At 53.1% G+C, this 19,954-nt stretch overlaps 1 protein-coding gene across 1 annotated transcript; it reads right to left on the minus strand.

The window, feature by feature from the left end:
• Window positions 1-155: 155 nt before the first annotated feature.
• Window positions 156-19,907, minus strand: Ap1m1 (adaptor related protein complex 1 subunit mu 1). The gene is made up of 12 exons (XM_050128431.1): window positions 19,740-19,907; window positions 13,662-13,818; window positions 10,946-11,013; window positions 9,819-9,949; window positions 9,115-9,262; window positions 4,851-4,977; window positions 3,675-3,817; window positions 3,352-3,423; window positions 2,908-3,066; window positions 1,282-1,407; window positions 945-1,020; window positions 156-835 (listed from the first exon to the last, which is right to left on the minus strand). Exons 1-12 carry the CDS (start codon window positions 19,779-19,781, stop codon window positions 813-815), a joined length of 1,272 nt encoding a protein of 423 aa, XP_049984388.1. The 5' UTR covers window positions 19,782-19,907; the 3' UTR covers window positions 156-812.
• Between the last annotated feature and the right edge of the window lie 47 nt (window positions 19,908-19,954).

Here is a 19,954-nt window from a genome sequence, read left to right on the forward strand (position 1 = left end):
AGACCCAGTGAGGATAATCTACCCTGTGTCCCTCAGAAGAGCTCCAGCTACTAGGAGAGGGTCGGCTTCCCCTCACTGCTAGGTCTACTTGGCCACAACCCAGGGTGTCCAAGTGGGCCTGAACCACAGCACAGAGAGAAAGGACAGACAGCAAGTGTAACAAATGGACTTTAATGCAATTGTCACACGGGGTAGAGGGCAAAGTGGCCCTGTATAGTGACAGTAGCCTGTGCCTGCCCAGGGACCCTCGGGGGCGAAGGCTGAGAGGCCATGTCCCCTCTCGGGGAAACACTGCTGTGGCCTGGGGCTGGCATGGGAAGCACAGCCAGCCAGGCGACACTCCTGGACATGGAGCAGTGTCAGAGGGACAGCCGCCCTCACTGAGTGCTGCGTGGTGACTGCACAGGACACGTGTGACAGGACACGTGTGACAGGACACGTGTGACAGGACACGTGTGACAGGACACGTGTGACAGGACACGTGTGACAAATGACAGTGATCAACATGCTCAACAAAATGGCAGCGAAAGGAGACCCTGGTGGTGGGCGAGGATGGCATCCACAGGGTGGCGAGTGGCCAGGCATGTGGCACCAGGAGCCAAGGCTCAAGCTGGCTTGTCTCTGGGGAGGGCTGGCAGGCCCTTCCTTCCCACCCCAGAACAGAATGGGATCAGGGAAGAGGTTCTGCGTGGGTTCACGCAGGATTGAGGAGGGTTGCTGCTTATGTCCAGAGCCACCCTCCAGCTTCAGTTTTGGTGCGTGTGGCAGATGCGTCCTGAGGCCGGGTGGGCTGGGGTGGTTGCAGAGGCCCCTCACTGGGTCCGGAGCTGGTAATCTAGAAACATGGGCACCCACCCTCAGCTCCACATGGGGACACGGGACACCCACCCTCCACACAGGAAGCCCCAGCCCAGAGAGACCTCACAGGTCAGGCAGCCGCTCACCTCCGTTCTGTGTGATGTAGCGCACCCAGGGCAGCGCCTGGTAGCCGCTCTTCTCAATGATCTTCAGGTAGCGCACCTGCACACAAAGGCTCTGAGTGTGCCGCATCCCTGCTATCGCCCCTCATCCAAGGGGCAAGGCCAAGGGGTAGGCCAGGCACAGCAGGAGGGGTTGTCAGAAGTGGTCAGGTCCCAGTTTTTCAGGGGACCAGGATGTACCCCTCACCCATACACCTTCTGAGAGGCTCCAAGGAAATAGACCCCAGGCCAGGATTGGGGTTCGGGGTTCCTGCTGTGACTCTGGGCTTAAGTGTTCCAGGCAGTGCCCTGGCACTCATACCTGGATGCCAGAGGTAGTGAAGTAGGGGATCTCGAACTTGACACTGATGGGAGGTTTGCCCTCCTTGTCTTCGGCCTCTACACTGGGAAGACCAAAGTGGGCCCGCATGAGGTACTCCTTGCCACCCTGGGTAGACAACATAAGGGGCTGTTAGGCAGCTGCCCAGCGGTGCGGCCCACAACCAATGTGCTGTCTCCCAGGCTTGTCCATGACTCCCAGGAGCCGAAACTGGGCAGGCTGTGCAGGGCTCCACCGGCTCCCAGGGAGAGACAGGCCAGACTGGCCATGGTGGGAAAGGAAGCCTGGGAGAACACTGAGGGTGGTGTGTTCCACAGCACAGCCCGCCTTCTCAGTCTCTGGACATGTAAGAAATGAAAAGAGGCCCAGGCAGAATGAGAGTGCTGGGCTCAGGTTCCCGGGAACCCAGCAATAACTTGGAGGTGATTTGAGATTGGTCAGGCAGGACTGGCTGGGGCCTTTGCCCTACCCTGGCCAGGTAGAGCATCAGGTCTGGGCCTGGCTGTCCCCTGTGCCTGGCACCCTGGCTCTCGCTCTGCTCTATCTTGGACAATGTGGCCTTTGGTCTCCTGAGCTCAGGCTGAGGGGCAGAGGAGTGGCCGTAAATATAGCTCTGCCTAGGAGTTGGGGTGCACTAGGGCTGAGCCTTGGCTCCTGCACAGGTTCTCCGCATCAGCTCCCAGCCATAAAGGACACCATGGAATCTCCATGGGAATTGGTGAAAATAACATTCCAGCTCCTGGACCCAAAAGCAAAGGGAGGAGAATGTGGAAAGAGAAGATCTACCCATAGGAAAACTCAGGCAAACTGAGTTAAGCTGAGTCTCATAACCTGGCATTCAGGAGACAGAAGCAGGAGAATGGAGGCAAGTTCAAGGTCAGCTTGGGATTCATGGTGAATTTGAGGTCAGCCTGAATGACATGGTAATTTTGGGGCCAACCTACAATCCATGATGAATTTCAGGCCGCCTGGGCTACATAGTTAGGAGGTCAGTTTGGGCTACATGGTGAGTGGCAGACCACTGAGACTACCAGGGGAGACCCTGTTTCAAACAAAGTTGCCACAACTTCCACGTGAAAACAGAATTTGTGGCAAATGACATCACATTACAGGTGCTTTTGCGGTGGCTGTCTTGGGGCACCAAGAAATCTCTCTTGGGGTGGATCTGCAGCCTGCCCTTCCCAGCCCTGGAACAGGATGTCTCTCCCCAGGGCTGCCTCTTGTTCCCAAGAATGCAGTTCCAGAGGTGGGACATGGATGGGTATGGGGGACTGCTTTTTAATGTGCACTGGTTTGCCTCATGTGTCTGTGAGGTGTCAGATCTTGGAGTTACGGACAGGTGTTAGCTGTGTGGCACCGCAGCAGGAGCTGAGAGCTGCACCCTGATCCACAGGCCAAGAGAGCAAGACTGGGCTTTTATTTTTTTTTTTAATGTGCATGGGTGTCAGGTTGCTGGAACTGGAATTATAGACAATTGTGAGCTGCCATGTGGGTGCTGGGAATTGAATCTGGGTCCTCTGGAAGAGTAGTTGGTGATCTTAACCACTGAATCATCTCTCCAGCCCCATGGGGGAGGTGTTTAGGGGCATGTGTGAATATGGGGCTCACCGGAAAGGACTTGATGGACCACACGATCTCGCTGTTCTCGGGGACCCACTTGACACTCCCTACTGTAGTCTTGAACTTGGGCGAATCAGCATCGTTGGGGACCGGTATGTGGATCTCTACATTGTTGGCTGTTGACCGCCGCTTGAATTGGCTCTTGGCCTGCAAGGAGGCCCCGGGCAGAGGCTCTGTAGGATGCAGGGGAGGGAGTCTAGCCACCCCCACCCCAGCCACCTACCAGGGCTACACAGTCCCTACTTGTCAATGAGTCCCCACTTTCTACCACCAGGCTTTTCCAGCCAGTGCCCACACCTGACTCTCCCTCCTGTCTCAGGCCTCCGAGGTGCCCGCCCCCCTAGGACAAGGTAAGTATCTGCAGTATGAGCCTGTCCCTTGCCCTGCTGCTGAGCCGGTCCCAGGTAACAGGGTGCCTGCTCTCCCACCGACCTTGACCATGTACTCGATGCGGCTGTGGGAATGCTTCTCAATCACAGACTCAATCCAGATCAAAGGCTTCACCTGTGGGGAAGGTGGAAGGAAGGCACTCACATCAAGTCTCACTTTACTGAGGAGAAACTAAAGCCTGTTCTTCCCGGCCAGTGTGCAGGCAAGAGGTAGGCAGTCTCCCTGGACTGCCCCACAGTCTACCCAAGGAAGTCCAGCAATGGGCAAGGCTTCTGCTCACCTACAGGGCTGGAGGGTGGCACAGCAGGTGAGTGAGAGCTGATACTGAGCTTCCCTGGGAACCTGCTACCCTGGGAGGCACTCACGTGGGTATTGAGGCGGTAGGACATGAGTTCAAACTCTCCATCGGGAGGGATGAAGGAGATGGTGCGGTCGTTCTCAAAGCGTGACAACCGCACGCACTGGTGGAACTTCACATCCTCCAGCTCCACCGACTTGCTCTTCCCTCCTGTGTGGAGCAGGGGTGAGGTTGGCATGCGGCTTCGAGTCCCTGTGCAGAGTTCCTACTGCCAAGACCACCTTGGCAGACCAGAGCCTACCCCATATCCAGAAGACATCTCTTTCATATGCACAAGGGGCCAGTTCCTAGACAACTGTCATCCTCCTGCCTCCACATCTCAGCCTAACACTGGCATGGAGTCCTGGGGTCTGGGCTCCCTGTGCCGTGTTAAGTCTTCAGCAGCTGGTAGACAGCAGCTGGTCAGGACACATTTGCTAAGTGGGTATGGGTGACACCATGGTGTCCCACCCACATAGAGCTAGCAAGTCCAGGAGGCCAGCAGGGGCCAGGAACCTGAAACTAGGGCCTCCGTGGTATGGCCAATGAGAAGCCACAGAAGCCCAGGCACGCCCACCTGTGCTGTGCTCTGCCATTGGAAGCCTCACCATAGAAAGCACCTTGGTGTGTGACCTCCCAACAGCACAGGCCTCTGTTTGTGGGATAGGCTGGGCCTCACTGATGATGTCTAAGTGTTCAGAACCTTGGCTCTCTGTCACCCTCCTGACAGCTTCACAGTGTACTCCACGATGGCCTTCCACCTCAGTGTCCCGAAGAATAGGATGACAGGCAGGAGCCTCCACTTCAGCCTGGATCTTTCTGTGATTTTGGTGCTGGTAGATACTGAACCCAGGTCTGCTTGGTCAGTGTCGACCGATCTGCAGCCCTAGCCTTTGAGGCCTTTTGAGCAGTGTGAAGTTGTTACATCTTATTTCCTGTATACGGGAGGGTGTGTGCTTCAGTGTGCACGTGGAAGTGAGAAGGCAACTTGCAGGAAGTGCTTCCCTTCCACCGTGGGCTCACGAGATCACATCAAGCTCGTGGGGCTTGGCAGCAAGCATCTTTGCCTGCTGAGCCACCTCAATGACCCAAGGCATTTTCTTAGGCCTGTCACCTGAAAGCAGTTAGCTGTGGCACTGGGGTCAGGGGAAGCCACCTCCCTGAGGCAAGAATGATCCAGCCTCTGCACTGTTCTGGTACTCACGGCCTGTGTTGTCGAAGAGGACCTTGTCGTTGAGGCCCAGGCGCAGCTCAGGCATGCCTGAGAGGAAGACGCGCATCTTGATGGAGCCCACAATCTCACTGCGCAGCACATTGCCATTGGCACTGACCTGAGGACAGTGGGAACCGTGTAAGGAGTGACCTCCACCACTTCTGGCTCAACTGCAAACCTGACTTTCTCCCTAGTGTTTGTCCCAAGGATAAGCAGATGAGCCAGATGCAGGTGAGAGGGTCCCAAGCCTGGAGGGCTGGTGATGTTCCACTTCCAGAGGCGGTCACTCATCTGAGCAGATGGAAACCCAAGCCCAGTTTTACATGCACACAAACTGGACTACAGTGTCTGGTGATGTCACCATGACAGTACTACAGAGAGCCTACTTGAACCTAGACTGGCCGGGGGCCACCAGCAGACACTGCCCCAAATGATACAGCAAACACGGCTGCTATTTTGCTGGCTGTTTTCTAAATTTGCAGCCCCATGTTGAAAGGGTGGCACAGCAAACAGGGTGCAGAGCACAATGGCACAACCCAGAGCACCCTCGGCACGTGTACGTCAGCATTCGCGGCACTGGGTAAGGATGGGAAAGCCTTAGGGACTTCCCAGGTCCTTGTGGTCCTCAAGGGAGCACCATTTTGAGTGTGATCCATCATTTGCCCAAATACCATGTGACACACAGCTCGAGGTGCCTTGCAGAAGCCACTCAGATAACCACACCACGAGACAAGGGCAGAAAGAAGCAGAAGGAAGAAACAACAGAACCCTGAAATGTCACCATGACCCACAGGGAGAGGAGGAAGGAGACGGAGAACAGGAAGCAGAAAAGAAGGCAAAACAGAAGCCCAGAAACTCAGTGAGTACAGATGATCTAAACACATCAATCAGAAGACAGAGACTGGGGCTGGGAAGGTGGCTCAGAAGTAAAGTGCTTGCCATGCAAGCATGAGGACCCGAGTTCAAGTCTCCAGAGCCTCCTAAAGCTGATGTTTATTCTAAGCACCTGCAATGGAGGTGGGGACAGAATTCCCTGGGCCTCCAAGCCTGGTGTAACACATCAACAAACAAGCAAAGAAGAAAAGGACCATCTCAAACAAGGTGGAAGGCTCAGAATGACACCCAAGACTGTCCTCTGAGCTCCACTGTGGCACTCACATGCCTGCATTCAATCACACAAATGTGCCCAAATAATGTCTACCAGAACTCACTCTGAGTAAGATGTAGGCAGATTCAAAGTAGAGGATAAGCTGTGGAGGTCTGATGAGGAACACCCTCCTCAGCTTCAGGCATTTGAACACATTCCCCAGTTGGTGCAGTTTGGGAGGCTTAGGAGGTGTGGCCTTGCTGGAGAGTGGCCGTCACCGGGGATGGGCTTTCAGGTTTCCAACCCTGTTCCCTTTGTTTCATGCTTACAGTTGGAGCTGTCAGCTTCCAGCTCCAGATGTCTTGTCTACCACCTGTTGCCATGCTGTCCCTGCCTCTGGAAACCATAAGCCCAATGAACCCTCTCCTTAAAAAGGGACCCTGGTCACAGTGTTTTACCACAGCAAGAGAAAAGCAACTAATACATAGGGGAAGCGTAAGAGATAGGTGTGGGGTGCACTTGGGAGGCTGAGGCAGGTGGATATCTGTGTGTTCAAGGACAGTGATGCTACCTTTCTTTGTGGTGCAGACTCACTGCACACCTAGTGCCAGAGGCTCCAAGCCCAGGCTTTCCCTCCACTGATGCCTCACCATCTGCTGAGATCACTCACAGGAGAAAAGACTGTCAGCATCAGTATTTATCAGCAGGTTCAATTCTTTTGCTTTGAATAAAGAAGCAGAGCCATCTCATTTATTCCAGAGATTTCCATGAGTTCCAGCCTAACCAGGGCTAAATAGAGAGGCCTTGTATTAATTAGAACGAAACAAAATCAAGGCCAGGTAGGGAGGTGTACAGCTTTAACCCCAGTGCTCTGCCCAGGCCAGCCAGGACTACACAGTGAGGCCCTCTTACAAAATACAGACTACAATAAACACAAACCAAAGGAGACAGGTTGTAAGAGCATACGCTATGCAAACACTAATAAAAATTACAAGTGTATGGAACACACATGTCATCCCAGCACCTGGGAGGTGGACTTTCAGCTCTTGGTTCCCAGCACTCATGTCAGGTGGCTCACAACTGCCTGTAACTGCAACTTCAGTGGAGTCTACTCCCTTACTGGCCTCTGTAGGCATCTGCACTTTCATGTATACACCCTCCCACATGCATACACACACACACACACACACACACACACATACACACACCCCAAATGCACACACAAACACAACAAACATACAAACACTCCGAATATACACACAAATATATACACACTCCACTACACATATATACACACACCCTACATGCATATACACACACATACATACACAAGTACACCCTGCATGTGTGCACATATAAATACACATATATACATACACACAACCCACACACATATAACATATATATTACATACACCCCACATGTATACAAATACACACATACATCTCAATGCATATACACACAAATATACATATACACACCTCACATGCATACACATACAAATATGCACATACAAATACATATGCACACACAAATAGATATACATACACACGCCCCACATGTGTACACGTACAAATACAGACACACATATACATACATACACACATTCCATATGCATATACACAAATACACCACAAATACACACATACACACACCCCATATGCAAACACATACAAATATACACCTCGCATATGTACGAACATATAAATGCACACATATACACATTCACACATAATGAATTTTTTTTGCCTGATGTAACTATTGATTGGTAACCTGACAGGCTCTAGAGTCACCCAGGAGACAGGCCTCGGGGCAGAGGCAGGTCCGGGAGTTAACTGAGGAAGGAAGACCCACCCAGAATGTGAGGGCCCCATCTCATAGGCTGGGGGTCTGGGGAAGTGAAAAGGATTCGGAAGCCAGGGGAACTGCACCCTTCACTACTCTGCTTCCTGACTGTGGACTACAAGACAGCTGCCCACATTCCTGCCACCATGACTTCCCAATCATGACGGGCTGTGATATAGAATGAACCCTTCCTCCCTTAGGTTGTACTTGTTAGCTCTTTTGTGACAGCTACACAAGTAACTAACACCCCCTGTGTGCAGAGGTCCTGGGGTACACACCCAGTACCACAAAAACCAAACACCATGCAAGGAACATAAGAAGCCTAAGGTTCAAACCACCCATGAGCTCGGCATTCTAGAAAATTAGCAGTCTTGCAGTATGGTTTTTAGAAGTGGCAATAAAAGTCCAGGGTCTCTTGGTAACAGAGCTTTCCAACTTTATACATGCTTTATGTGTTTGGTCTGGTTACATGTGTGCATATGCCTGTGTGTGAGCATGTGGAGGCCAGAGTTTCACATCAGCTATCTTGGCCTATGGTTGCCCATCCTTTGTTTGAGGCAGGGTCTCACACTGAGCTGAAGCTCAGTGCTGGGTTACAGTGCACAGCACCACACCCAGCTTCCACTCATGTGCTGGAATCTGATCTTGGGTCCTCATGCTTGTATATAAGCGCTCTGCTGCTGTACCTATGTTTTACTTTAAAATGTTATTTTTACTGTGCAGGAGTGTGTATGCTATGTGTTGGGTGGAGATCAGAAGACGACTTTTGGGTCTTCTCTCCTTTCTGAGGCCTCTGGGGGTGGAGCTCAGGTCAGCAGGGTTCAGCAGCAGCTTGGCTCACTGAGCCATCTCCCCAGCCCTATTTCTTTAAGTTGTCATTATTTATATTACTACTGTGTGTGTACACGCACACGTGTATGCATGAGTGCACATGTGTGAGCTCAGAGGACAACTTGCAGGAGTTAGCTCTCTTTTCCTACCGCAGGTCCCAGGATGGAACCCAGATGGCCGGAGGCCCTTCACCTGCTGAGTCATCTCGGTGGCGCTTCTATTTTTGTTTTCCTGGGACAGTTGTGACCCTGGAAGGTCAGGAACTTGAGGCCCCTCTACCTCAGTCTCTAGAGAACCACCACAATGTTGTCCCTACAGATTCTAAGTGAGAGGGAGGCTAGGACAGAGGGAGGAGGGTCTCTCCAGTAGTCGAGGAAGCCCTGGCATCTACTGCCAAGGCCCCAACTGCTCTGCTGGTTTTCAGTGTTATCCCTCTGACTTCCATCCTGGAAAAGACGGCAAGTTAGGAAAAGAAGAGAGAAGGCAGCCTACCAAGAGGTTAACGGCTTCAATGACGTCCAGGAACACTTCGTTCTTCCGGTACTTGATGCCCTCTGAGCGCCAGGACACAGCATTGGTGACGGTGGCTGGGGGCCGAGGGGCTCCCGTTTCCAGCTTGTGTCCTTCCTGAGTGATGTACCTATGGGCCACCCCTCAGTTACAGAGATGACATGCAATGTTGGGCCTTGTCTCTGGGCTGGGGCTAAGCAGCAGGTAGGCCCAACCACTGGAAGCCCTGCGGCAGCGGGCTCTAGGAGGGCGGCCTCTGCTTGGCACAGTGTGCAGTTAGTGTGAGCAGGCTGCATATACTTAGTTTCAGAGGCAGGGTGCTGGTTCTGGGTGGGGAACAGGGAATCAAGTGGTCAGCACTATGGGTACTTGGAACTGACTGAGCCCTGGGCCGTCCAGTGACCCCCATCCCACCAGAACAGCAAGGGCAGCTTTCCCTGGACTCCTGTCGGGACCTGGCATCCCAGGCTGCATAGAAGGGCTGAAGTGTAGCACGGGTCCTGCTGGTCTCTGCCTGTGCAGGCAGGGTTGCCCAGTAAACAGGACACACAGCCTTTTCCTGTCTGCCCAGCAAGAGGCAGGAGGATCAGGACCATCTTAAAATAACTAAAAAGAGCAGGGACGAAAAGAGCAACCTGCCTGCCCTGATGGGCTGGTAACTGAGGCACTGGGGCACATGCACTCACTCCTGCAAGATCTTGCTGTCTGTGGTCTGTGGGTAGCCAAAGTCCATGAGCTCGTCCAGTAGCTCGTAGATGATGACGAAGTTGTCTCGGATGCTCTCCTCCTCCAGCTCCTTAAAGTACTCAGAGAAGACCTGGGCAGGGCACAGCAGAACAGGCCTTAGCCAGCCCTAGGGCCATTCTGGCCCTCCCCCATTGGTGATGCCTCTGTGGGTGATGGTACAGGCCCTGAACATGGACCACAGGCACTGACCAGGAGGAATGGCCCTGTATCAGCAATGCAGCTGCCTGAGGCCTCTGCAGTCAAACCCAACTGTGCCTGTCACCCGTCTCTGACTCAAGGCTGCTGCCCACCTCTCTAAGGTGTTGGCTGTCTGGCTGTAAACAAGTATCTATATGTTCAGTGGGTAAGGAGGGGACCCAGAGGGTTACCAGGAGGCCTGTCTTCATACCAACACTGGAGCAAGCCCGTCATTAGAACAAGTGGGAAAGGCCAGCCCTGGAGAAACATGCCACATCCCTGCTCACCCCAACGACCTAGTCATAGCCCACTTGCCAGAGGTGGCAAAGCAAGGCTGTTCACAGTGGGTCTGCTCAGAAGGGAACCACCTGGGGGCTCTCCCAGTAGGCTCCATTGCTCCATCCCCAGCCTAAAGGCACCCATGATGGAGGGAAAGAAAGGTTCCCAATCCGCAGAGGCACTCAGTGGAAACCCAAACCAGCCCTGGAGCCCTTGCTCAATCCCAGTAGCAAACAAACAGGCTGCCCATAGCTCTTCTGCCTTCATTCCAGCTGTTTCAGCAGCCAAAGGTGTCCTAGGTAAAACTGTGCATAACCAGTATCAGATTGTACATTCTGACATGTCCCCAAGGCCCAGCCTGTGCATCTAACTGACCCCAACCCCTATGTTCAGGCATAGGGCCTGGATTACACTATGCACTCTCCTGCCCAAAACATTTGCACAGCTATGATGTCTCCCCATTTTGTTCACTTTCTTGGGGATGCAATGGAGGCCAAAGACCTCACCTACAAGGAAGCTTGGGCTTCCTGGCCTAGGATCACCTGATATACAATGCTACAATCCTTCACCCAAAGCCCTTCCCAAGAGAAGTCCCACTGCTGGGCCTTACCTGCACCACCTTGTAGAGGAAGGAGAATACCAGCGACACACAAGCATTCTTTTTTGAAGTGGCGACCACTGCATGGTGGCAGAGTCAAGAAGCCTTCTGGGACTGGGATATCACATCCCAGACCCCCATGTCTCCCTGTCCCAGCAGCACTTCATCTGTCCACTGGGCCCAAGATTAGGACTAGCCACCATTAGGGGTTTCGCCCAACTAAGATTACTTCCACCTGACTTAAAACCCAACTGAGGTTTGGTTAACTGAAAGGAAAAAAACAGGGGCTGGAGAGATGGCTCTGTGGTTCAGAGCACTGGTTGCTCTTCTAGAGGACTCAAGTTCAATTCCTAGCATCCAAACAGTAGCTTATTACCGGCTGTAACTCTAGTCCCTGGGGTATCCAATGCCTTCTAGCCTGCATAGGCACTGTGCACAGACATACATGCAGGCAAAATACTTTTACACATAAAATTTTTTTAGAAATGAAAAAGTAAAGGAAAAATGGGTTGCTAAACAGGTAAAGAGTTTAAATACAAATAGTATCCTACAGGCTAGAAAAAGACACTCCCAGAGGCCGTAAGGTTACTGAATGAAAATACAGACCAGAGGTGGGCTACCTGAAGAACACTAGTCCACTGGAGCACAGGACTGACAGGCCTTGCTCTTCTCCCCATTCCCTTAGATTACACCCCTAAAGCTAGCCACCAAGGTCTATTCCCTCATTTGACCACTTCCTCCTCCTGCCGCTGACTACCAAGGTCCATCAATCAGAAGCCCCCTTTGGTTCATGAATTAACATGCCCAATTAAAATTAAACACCTCGTCCTAACATGGGGATTTTCCCCTTACCTTTACAAACCACATTTGCCTATGGACCAGATCTGTCTCCCCTCTCCCTTGTTCCTTCCCCCCGGCTCCCTGTCTCCTTTACACAGCATGAGTCCATTCCATCACAGACCTCCCTTCTTCTTCCTCTTCACCGTAGCACTGAAAGCCCATTTGCTGCTGTTGTTCTGCCTGAGTCAGAAAGCAGCCACTTTAACTTTTCTCCCCGCCCAATAAAGGATCTCTGTGAAAACGGGTGTTTGGGTGTGGTCTGGGAGGAAGCCCTCACTGTGTGGGTGTCTCCTTCATACCTCCCTGTGATTTGTTGGCCAGGGAGTTGCTGACACTGCTGTTGGCTGTACGGCAGAACTACCCATTGCAGAAGACACGGCACACTCTGCAGGACGTGGAGAAATGAAGTCGGAACTGAACTGGAAAACTCCTACCCTGCTGGGTGGTTTTTACAGTGCAGAGAGACCAGCAGAGGGAGCTGCCTAGAACAAGTTTAGACCAGAGTCACTTGGGAGGGACACTCTCCAACCAGCTGAGCTGCTGCAGGCTGTGCAGTGCGCTCCAGGCTCTCAGCTTTCTTGAGTTGTCACCACGCTGGAGTGGGCTTCAGTGACCCCTCACCCATAATCCTATAAGTAACTGCAGTAAAACTCACCAGCTGGACTTTGGTGGTTCCCATACTCTGGTCTGTCTCGAGCTCCCTATGTAATGTCTCCCCAGCAAAAGTTCTGTCACACAGCACCTTCCTAGCCTTGCAGACTGACTTGTCAATCACACTTTTTACAGAAACCTCCAGGTCTCCCCAGCGGAGGCTGCCAGATTCACAACGACTGCACTGGCACAACCTGCCCACTAGCCCTCAGGAGCTTCCCGCTTCCCTTTCCTGTTAGCCTGAGCTACCAGGGGAGGCTGTGACCAGTCCCCCAGTTCCCGTTTATGCCATCCTCATGCCTCATCTGTGTGCTGGGCAGGAAGGCCTGGAAAGGAGGGAGAAGGCCATGTCTACTTGAGCCTTGCCCCAATTATAGAACAGGGTCCAGGCACAAGCTGGAAACTCATAGGACACGGAAGAGGGCGGGGCAGTGGTGGAGCATGCCCTCCTATGCCCTTGCTGCCATACTACGGCACTATGGTGGCAGGGACTTGTCTGCTGGTCCAACTAGGCTCAGACTACAAGCACCTCAGCTATTCCTGCAGCCAGACAGCCATAGCCTAGAGTGTGCTTCAAGAGATAGCCATCCTTCTCTTGGGGGTCCCAGGCTACCTATATCCTCTCCAGAGCTATCCTCAGGGCTTCTAGAGATGGGGATATTTCTGGGACCCAACCTGAAGTGGGGGCACCTATCACCACAGCTAACCTGTGGCTCCAGGAGCATGCCTGGGTGGGAAGGTGGGGCGGAACTACAAGGCTAGAGCATGTGTCCATAGAAGAGGCAGCGTCTGCACCTGTTGGAGGCACACACACATTTACTTACTGCAGAGCTGGTACCCTCCACTGCTTACTGAACAGTCAAAGCCCCAAGTGGTGGGTACACCCACGGTGGGTTTCCAGCTGGTAGCATGTTTGGTTTGTGGCTGAAGAGGGGCTGGGGATGCAGGGCACATGAGAATTCCCCACCCCTACTCCTACCACATTTCCCTCATTATCCACTCCTGCCTCTGACAATCTGGCCTCCCTATCCAAAGACCTACCCTGTTTAACATGACATGCTTTCAAAGCCAACCTTGGGCCCAGCCGGCCCCCACTCTGGCCACATGTCCCTCGCTCCCAGGCTGCAGCTTTTGGAATATACTTAGCATTCTCTGAACCGTGTGCCCTCTGGCTGCCCAGCTGTCCTGAGCCAGTGGGCATGTCACCCCAAGCCCCCGCTCCACAGCACAGGGATACGGTAGAGGTTGTTGTGCTTGATCCACATGAAGCGCACGCCGCCATGGGCCAAGATGGGTGACAGCATGCCCTCCTCCTCCTTTTCCATCAGGATGGGCATGAAGTGCTCCACCTCCGACATGTCCACATCCCCACGGTAGTTCCGGCAGATGAGCACCTGCAAGAGGAAGAAAAGGGGGTGGGACCCCTCTGTGAAGGGACAGGACTTCAGGCCAGGTTGACTTAAATCCTAGGCAAGTCCCACCACAAAGCTCTCCTGCCGTCAGAGGGCAGAGGAGGGGCGGGGCTGAATCCCTCAGACACCAGGGCGAGTTCCACTCCATGTAGACCTGCTGGCACACTCGGCTCTCCTGACAGCTTCAGGCACCCGATCCCTGACAAGTCCAAGTTCATGGAACCCCACTGAGGCCTGCACAAGTGTGGCCCTGTCCTGGTCTTCCTCCTTACACAGAGCATCTGAACCACTGCCTATCACAAAGGACTGTGGAATGGGGATAGCCACACTGCAAAGTTAGTGTTTCCTCAGCAAGTGACACCAGAGTTAAACACGACCCGGTGGCTCTTCCTGGTGACATCTTCGGTAGAGAAGAAGCTATGTGTGTCAGTGGACACTCAAAGGTGAAAGGAACTGGGCCCGATGAGCCCAGGCTAGTTTCAAATCCACCATGTAGCCAATGATAACCCTGATCCTCTTACCTCCTGAGTGCTGGGAGGAAGGCATGAGCTATCACCTCATGTCACATATATGAGCACTTCAGTGGACCACAGACAGGGACATGTCTTTCAACAGATGCACAGGGCCTCTGGGTCCACACCATCCCAAGGCTCTCCACTGCTAGGTTCCAGGATCTGAGGGCCCTCCAAACTCTACACAGTGCCTTGGTGTCTGCAGAAAGCCTGCTCAGAACTCACTTTGATGACAAGAAAGACACCTGTAGCTTTTGTTAAAATGATTTCACTATGTAGCCCAGGCTAGCCTCAAACTCATGGCAATCCTGAGAACTGGGATTATAGGCATGAAACACCAAAATGCAACCCTCCCCCATGTGTGTTACATGAGTCTGAGTGTGGAGGCCAGGGGATGACATGGGGTATTTTCCTCAACCTTACATATTGAGCAGAGCCTCTCTTTTGAGCTCAGAGTTTGCCACCTCAGCTAGTCAACATGCTCCTGGGATCCTGGGGCATCATAGTTTCCTGGCATTGATGTGGGTTCTGGGGATCTAAACTCAGACCATTATAGTTATACAGCAAGCACTTTCCCTGTTGAAAATACTCTCCCGAGCATAGTGACACACACTTCTAATCCTAGTGGTTGGTGGGTAGAGGCAGATGGATCCCTGTGAGTTTACATACCAAGTTTCAGACAAGACAGAGTGAGACCCTGTATTTAAAAATTCCCAGGGTTGCCTGGTGGTGGTGGTGCATGAGCTGGGCTGTGGTGGTCCATGCCTTTAACCCCAGCACTTGGGAGGTAGAGGCAGGCAGATATCTGAGTTTGAGACCAGCCTGGTCTACAAAGTGAGTTCCAGAATAGCCAAGGGTACACAGAGAAACCCTGTCTCAAAAACAAAACAAAACAACCCCCCAAAAAAACCAGCAATGGCTGGAGAGATGGCTCATCGGTTAAGAGCTCTGGCTGCTCTTCCAGAGGACCCAGGTTCAATTCCTAGCTCACAGCTCTCTGTAACTCCAGTTCCAGGGGATCTGGCATCCTTACACATACATGCAGGCAAACACCAATGCACATTAAAAAAAACAACAATAAAAATCCCTGGGTTGCCAAGTGTGGTGGTGCACGCCTTTATTCCCAGCACTTGGGAGGCAGAAGCAGGTGGATCTGTGAGTTCAAGGCCAGCCTGGTCTACAGAGTGAGTTTCAGAACAGCCAAGGCTGCAGAGAAACCCTGTCTCAAGAAACAAACAAACAAATCCCAGGGGTTGGGAAAATGGTTCACTGCTTAAGTTCATTGCTGTTCAGAGGCCCAGGTTCAGTTCCCAGCATCCACTTTAGGTAACTCACAATTGCTTCTAACTCCAGCGCCAGGGGGTCTAATTTCTTCTGACTTCCACAAGCACCTGCACTCTCGTGCTACCCAATCTCTCTTACACACACACACACACACACACACACACACACACACACGCAATCTTTTAAAAATCATTTTATCCCATCCAGGGCTAGCTGAGCGCAGACAAAGACATGAATGCAGGGCATGGGACTCTAGATGCTGGGCACAAGGAGGTTCAGGGTAGGCTCTGCCCTCAGAGTCACTGTGCATTGTAAAAGACAACGGACAGAGGTGTACCCTGAAGGACCCTGAGGAAATGGGAGGGCCTCGTGGAAACTGTGGGTGAGGGCTGAGGATGGCCCTGGTTACACAGGGTGACAGTGCCCATCTTGTCGCACTGCCTGCTGCAGCGCTCCTGAGCGGTCATGATGTACAGGCACCAGCTGCCTCAGAACCTGTCATTTCAGAAAACATTCCGTCTCTGTTGCTTCCAGTTGGGACAGTGCAGCAAAAGTGGTTCCTTCCTTCCTTTCCTAAGCCCTTGGGTCTTGTAGTAGGGGACATGGCACTCACTGGGTAAGCATCTGGGTCTGACGCCCTGGCTAAGGGACTTCCCTTTGCCCACTCCTAGTCCTCTTGCTATCTCCTATATGATAGACTACAGTGCCCAGAGAGGTGGAGTGGCCTGCCTGAGGTAACACAGCAGGCAGAGCAGGGCCAGGATCTTAGTGACACCCTCACTCCCACTTGCTGTGTGGCTGCCTGTGCTCACTGGAAACTGCTGTCCTAGGCAGCTCGAAGGTCACTTTCTTTCCCAGGTGTCCAGGGACTAGACTAGATTGGTCAAAGAGTCAGTCAGGAGTACCTGACAGGCCACCTCACCAGGGCTGTCCAGGAGTTTGTTTGCTTGTTGAGCAAATGTGTACTACCACGGTGGTCAAGGCAGATGTGGTTCCTGACTGTCACTGCTGCCTGGGACAGACAATGGGGGAGACTTTCCCAATAGCCCCACCTTCATCAAGGCTTGATGGGATGGGAAGTGGTGTTAGGAGAGCCCTGGGGATTCAGGTGGTGTGGCACGGAGGAAGACAGGTGAGACACTGGGGCCACAGCTCCTCTCTGCATCCTCTCACTCCATGGTCCTTCCCCATGAAGAAGCTAGACAGGGCAGCCTCTCTCTCATCAGGAAGCTCGGAGTAGTAGCCTATCCCCAGGAGAAGGGTGATTCTCACATCCCTACGATTTGCTCCTTAAGTAAACAGGAGTAACCTGTGGTCTCCAGGATGCCCTATGGCTCCATAGCAGCTGCATCCTGGACATTTTCCAGGCACACCACACGCTGTCTTTCCCATGGCTCCTTTTTCCTCAGGAACAGATAAACACGCATGTGATGCAGCGGGCAGCATGGGCCAGAAGATGAAGTGTGGCCAGAGTGGGGAAAGCCGGAATATGATCTCAGCCAGAGCAAGCAGGAGAGGCTTCCTGGAGGAAGCACTGTCTGAACTGAAGACAGGCCCATAGCTCTCCACAGGAACAAGTTACAAAGGCTCCGAGGCAGAAGCAGACAGACTGTCCAGGGACCTGTCAGGTTCTCCACTGGCTGAAGTGGGATGAGCCAGGACCACTGGGCTGGGGGACTACAAAATCTCAGACTACACAGGTCCTTGTGAATAACAGGGAACAGCCTGGGGCTTTGTTTCCAGTGTCCAGAAGAAGAGCATCAGGAAGAAGGAGGGGAAACCATAGAGCTCAGCGTTCCAGACCAGGGCCAGGCTGCAAAGCAGAGAAGCTATGGCGTAGCTGGAGAAACAACAGACAGCAGCCAAACATTCTTGAAGGACCTCCTACTTGCCAAAGGTGGCCACAAGAGATCCCTTGATAATCAGAGACTCAGCCTGGCACATTGTCATGAGACGGTCTTCATTTTGAAAGGAGGCAGGGAGGCTTATAGCCTCCTTGGGGAGCTTTCCAAAGTCAGGTCTGCTCACACCCCATCCTGGGGCCTCCTCCCATTGGAGCCCTAGTGTGGTACCACTAGTCTGTGGGCTGCCTTATACCCTACATGCCAACTGGGACACCTGTCACCTCCTCAGAACTAGCTCTGCCTGGAAGTCTTTTGTAATTTCTCTGACTGCCAAACAGAAGGTAAGCAACCCTTTGGCTGCTGGTCTGTCTCCTGCTAAGCCTAAATACCACACTCTATAAGCCTGTGCAGGGTCAGGCCTGAATCACACCTATAGTAACCTAGATAAGACTCTTTGGATCAGCCAGGAAGACAAAGCTCAGAGAGGCCATGGGTTTGTCTACGGTCACACACTTCAGCTGCAGAGATGGACAGAGTCCATACACGAGTCTAGCTTTACAGCTTCAGCCTGCTACGTGTCAATGAGGTGTTAGTTAAAGGAACAAGCAAGCCATGCCAGGCAGCCCACTGTACCTCTAGGACAGGGCAGAAGGCAGAGCATGTGCCATACAGCCTAGGGAATGCTGTGCCTCCCCAGGTTCCCAGAAGGCTGTGGAGGCAGTCCAGATCTGGGACTTCTGGGACTCCAGTTGTTGACCTTGGGTGGCATCCAAGGCAGGCACACACTCAAGAGCTAAGGAAAACGCTGGGGCTGGGGCACTCCACCTCTTTACTTCTGAACACCTCAGCTCTAGGCTGGACACCAATGTTCTCTCACCGATGAATGCTGAATGTGTCTACTGTGGCTGGACCTGTTCTGGTAGCTTCCAAACCTAAGAGGCTGGTCACCTGCTTTCGACCTTGGCGGACCGATGGACAGTGATGGCCCATTTCTGAAGGTTGAACATACATTTCTGTGAGAGGCTTTTGCACTGGGCACACTGTGGTCCCTGGCAGAGCACTCGTTGAAGCGACGCGAGGCACTGGGTTATGTCCTCAGTGTCACAAAACCATAAATGAGCCATACCCAGATCCCATGCAAAACAGCCAGGTGCATGACACCTTCAATTCCTGAGGCAGAGGCAAGCCTATCTGAGGCGAATGCCAGCCTGATCTACAGTGTGCTCAGGACAGCCTGGGCTACACAAAGAAACTTGTCTTATAAAACCAAGAGGTGGGGGTTAGCCAGGTGCGTCTGGGAAGTACAGACAGGCAGATCCATGTGGCTTAAAGGCCAGGCAAGTCCTGCTGAATTGGTCTATCGACTGGGTTTGATAACAAGAGCCCATGGAAGGGTAGTAGGGTCTCCCCCCTCCCCCATGGGCAAACCCGCACAAACACACATGAATGAAGTTTTCTTTCTCAGATTCCCCTCGGGAAGATGGGTCCTGTTTCTGTCCAGGGCCTTAAAGTCTCAGCAGTCTGTTTTTCCCCAGTCAGGAAAGCTCTTTCTGATCCCCACCTGGGGCTGCCAGTCCTTTATGAACACATGGTTCCAACAGTCATTTATTTATCTGTGCTTTTCCAAGTGACTGAGCTTAGCCGTGACGGATTCTTGCCCACCAGGCTTAGCACCCTGCCTAGTTTCTCCGAAAGCATCAGCTGAAAGCAAGGATGCTTGGGATGGGACTTTCAGACGGCTACTTCCCAATAAACAGTGGGGCTGTGGGCGGTCTGTTTCCCCCTTGGTAAAACCGCATTCCTATCACATCACCCATTTCTCTTAACTCAAAGTCACAGGAAGCGCTGCTGCTCTAGGGAGAAAGCGCTGAAGCCTGCACGCTGCGGAGGGAGGGGCCGACCTGAGGACACAGTTCCCGCCACGCCTCCGGCCAAGGGTCGCCCGGTCTGGGGGCGCGGGGTCCTCAGCTTCCGGTCGATGGCAGAGGCCAAATCCAGTAACCGGGCGCACGAGGCGGGAAAGGGGCAAAGCGGACGGTTACCTAGCAACCCCAGCCCACCAAGTAAGCTAGAGATGGGGCGGGACTCGCAAAGACCACCGGCCGTTTCCTAGCAACAGGGCGGACCGGCAAGCGAGGCTGCCCCGCCTGCCTGACGCCCTGGCAGAGCTGGCCGTCCAGTTACCTAGCAACAGGGTGGGTCCCGACAGGGCGAGGGCCCCGCTGTTGCCTGGCAACGGAGAGGGTGGAGAGCCCTTCAGTACCTTGCCTTTCAGGTCCAGTACGTAGACGGCGCTGGCGGACATGGCTGCTTTGGAAGGCCTCGGCAATAGCCGAGGGCGGCGGCAACGGCAGGAACTGCCGGCGTTCAGCAAGGCCCTGCGCGCCCCGCGACACTTCCCCCCACTTCCGGTCCATGAAGCAGCGCGCGGACCGTTATGTCCGGTCTGAGGGGCAAGCAGCGAGTGCGCAGGTGCAC

This window comes from Alexandromys fortis, unplaced genomic scaffold (assembly GCF_014885135.2).
Source record: "Alexandromys fortis isolate MF-2015 unplaced genomic scaffold, M_Fortis_MF-2015_v1.1 scaffold_296, whole genome shotgun sequence".
Taxonomy (NCBI): domain Eukaryota; kingdom Metazoa; phylum Chordata; class Mammalia; order Rodentia; family Cricetidae; genus Alexandromys; species Alexandromys fortis.